Source organism: Limulus polyphemus, unplaced genomic scaffold (assembly GCF_000517525.1).
Source record: "Limulus polyphemus unplaced genomic scaffold, Limulus_polyphemus-2.1.2 Scaffold3591, whole genome shotgun sequence".
Taxonomy (NCBI): domain Eukaryota; kingdom Metazoa; phylum Arthropoda; class Merostomata; order Xiphosura; family Limulidae; genus Limulus; species Limulus polyphemus.
This window is the reverse complement of record NW_013669201.1, coordinates 100,181-102,122: the sequence shown is the minus strand read 5'-3', so window position 1 is coordinate 102,122 and position 1,942 is coordinate 100,181. Positions and strand designations below refer to the sequence as shown.

The following is a 1,942-nucleotide window of genomic DNA, read 5'->3' as shown; positions in this document are numbered from 1 at the left end:
AGCAACAGTCACATCAACAAACAGTCCACCTTTCCACAATCCTGTAGTCCAACAACAGTCACATCAACAAACAGTCCACCTTTCCACAATCCTGTAGTCCAACAATAGTCACATCAACAAACAGTCATTCCTTTCCACAATCCTGTGGTCCAGCAACATTCACATCAACAAACAGTCCACCTTTCCAGAATCCTGTGATCCAACAATATTCACATCAACAAACAACTCACCTTTCTTTCTGTCTTTGTTGGTATGGGGTTATAATTAACACCTTAAGAGCATACCAACCCAAGATGGGTGCCACCGTACCATAGAAAACAGCACTAGGTAATATTTCTTCTGACAAAAAGATGGGGAAAATGTAGTTTTGACTCGCTCTATGAACCCTGAGAGGAAAAATTAAAAGTTGAAGAAGAAATCTCAAGTACTAAAACAAAGAATATGAATAAATAACAGCTTAAGGTTCTAATAAAAAAGATATCAAGTACTACTAGTTAACAGTAGATCCTTAATAGGAAATTGTAATCTTTATTCTGTACATACAGTGATCTTCTGTAAATTATGTGGGACTGAGAAGTGTGACCCATTTTAAGGTAGGACCTATGACCAGTTTCATGAATTTTAGATTATGAAAAAATATAGCCACAAAAAAATTAAATGTAGCAAACATTACAGACTGAGAAAAAAAAAATGGCTTGCTTTTACATCTCATTCATATTTAACATTGTGTAATTCACTCTGTTAAACAATATCTTGGCAATTATAAAACTATCAACTTTGACATACAGATAAAAATCAAGCAGGCATTGCAATGAACCCTGGCTGAGTTATCATGTAGTTTTTGTAAAATGTAGCTAGTGTTAGGTGGTGGCTGGTAAAGTTTGTCGAGACTTTGAGAAGTGGAAGTCACACCATCTAATAGGAAGTTAATAAAAGTTTGTCGAGACTTTGAGAAGTGGCCTAGTAAATGGTGTGACTTAAGTTAATAAAAGTTTGTCAGTATTTAAAGGGTTGAAATTTGTCAGTGAAGTATGTTATAAAAACTCTGTCCTTATTGTATAAAAAATAAGTTCATAAAAACGTAGGAAGATCTAAATAATCAGATTCTACTTCTTGTCAAATTTTTTATTAGTATATAGCTGTGTGTATCTCATTTTTGTACACAACCAGATAATTCAGCTAATAAATAAACACATCAATTTGTAATGTTCATAAAGAATTGAAACTAGGACAACTTGTAAGAAAAACATCTCAAATGATGTACATAGAGTCTTCTTTAATGTAAAGCTTATTTCATTAACATCAAAACAGATCTAAGAGCTCTGTGGATGCACATTTTTTCTTTTATTTAAATATAGATTTTACAGTCCAATCCTGCTGAATTATTTTTGATACTTAGCACTTTTTACACACATTAAAGTGGCTTCCCTTTCTTCCGTTTATCCAACGATTTGTTATTATGGAACGTTTTCACTCAACTTTAGAAGTAATCTGGAACAAATCAATAGCATTTTAGCTCTTTAACCCTATCTCTATGGGTCAAAGGCCATGTCATCGCGTTTGTAGACTCACATTCATAATGTTATTGAACTACTATTTTATGAATGTATATCAATAAGTTTGGTATCAAATTGCAGATTATAATATAAATGTTAGTATGATATATTAATTAATTTCTTAATTTAAAAGTAAATATTAAAAAAGAAATCCTAAATATCGATTTTTGTGTGTGTGACATGTGGTATGTTGAATGCAGCATTGGTTCAAATTACATGTTTGTGATGTCCAAATACAAAGTCTATAGTTTCTTACGAATTAGGAACTCAAATTACCAATATTTACAAACTAGAAGTTTAAATAAGAACCTACATTTTCTATTTGCTGAGATATCGCTACATGTACTGAACAAACACAGTGGCCCCGCCCACCTCTTTTCATTTTT

General features: G+C 32.1%; 1 protein-coding gene across 1 annotated transcript in view; it reads right to left on the bottom strand.

Annotated features, from left to right (window-relative positions):
• LOC106469648 (dnaJ homolog subfamily C member 11-like) overlaps nt 1-1,942 on the bottom strand; it is a 21,943-nt gene that overhangs the window by 8,173 nt on the left and 11,828 nt on the right. The window contains exon 11 of the mRNA XM_022398225.1: nt 231-427. Within this exon, the coding sequence (XP_022253933.1) occupies nt 231-427 (197 nt within the window). The remainder of the gene's footprint in view (nt 1-230; nt 428-1,942) is intronic.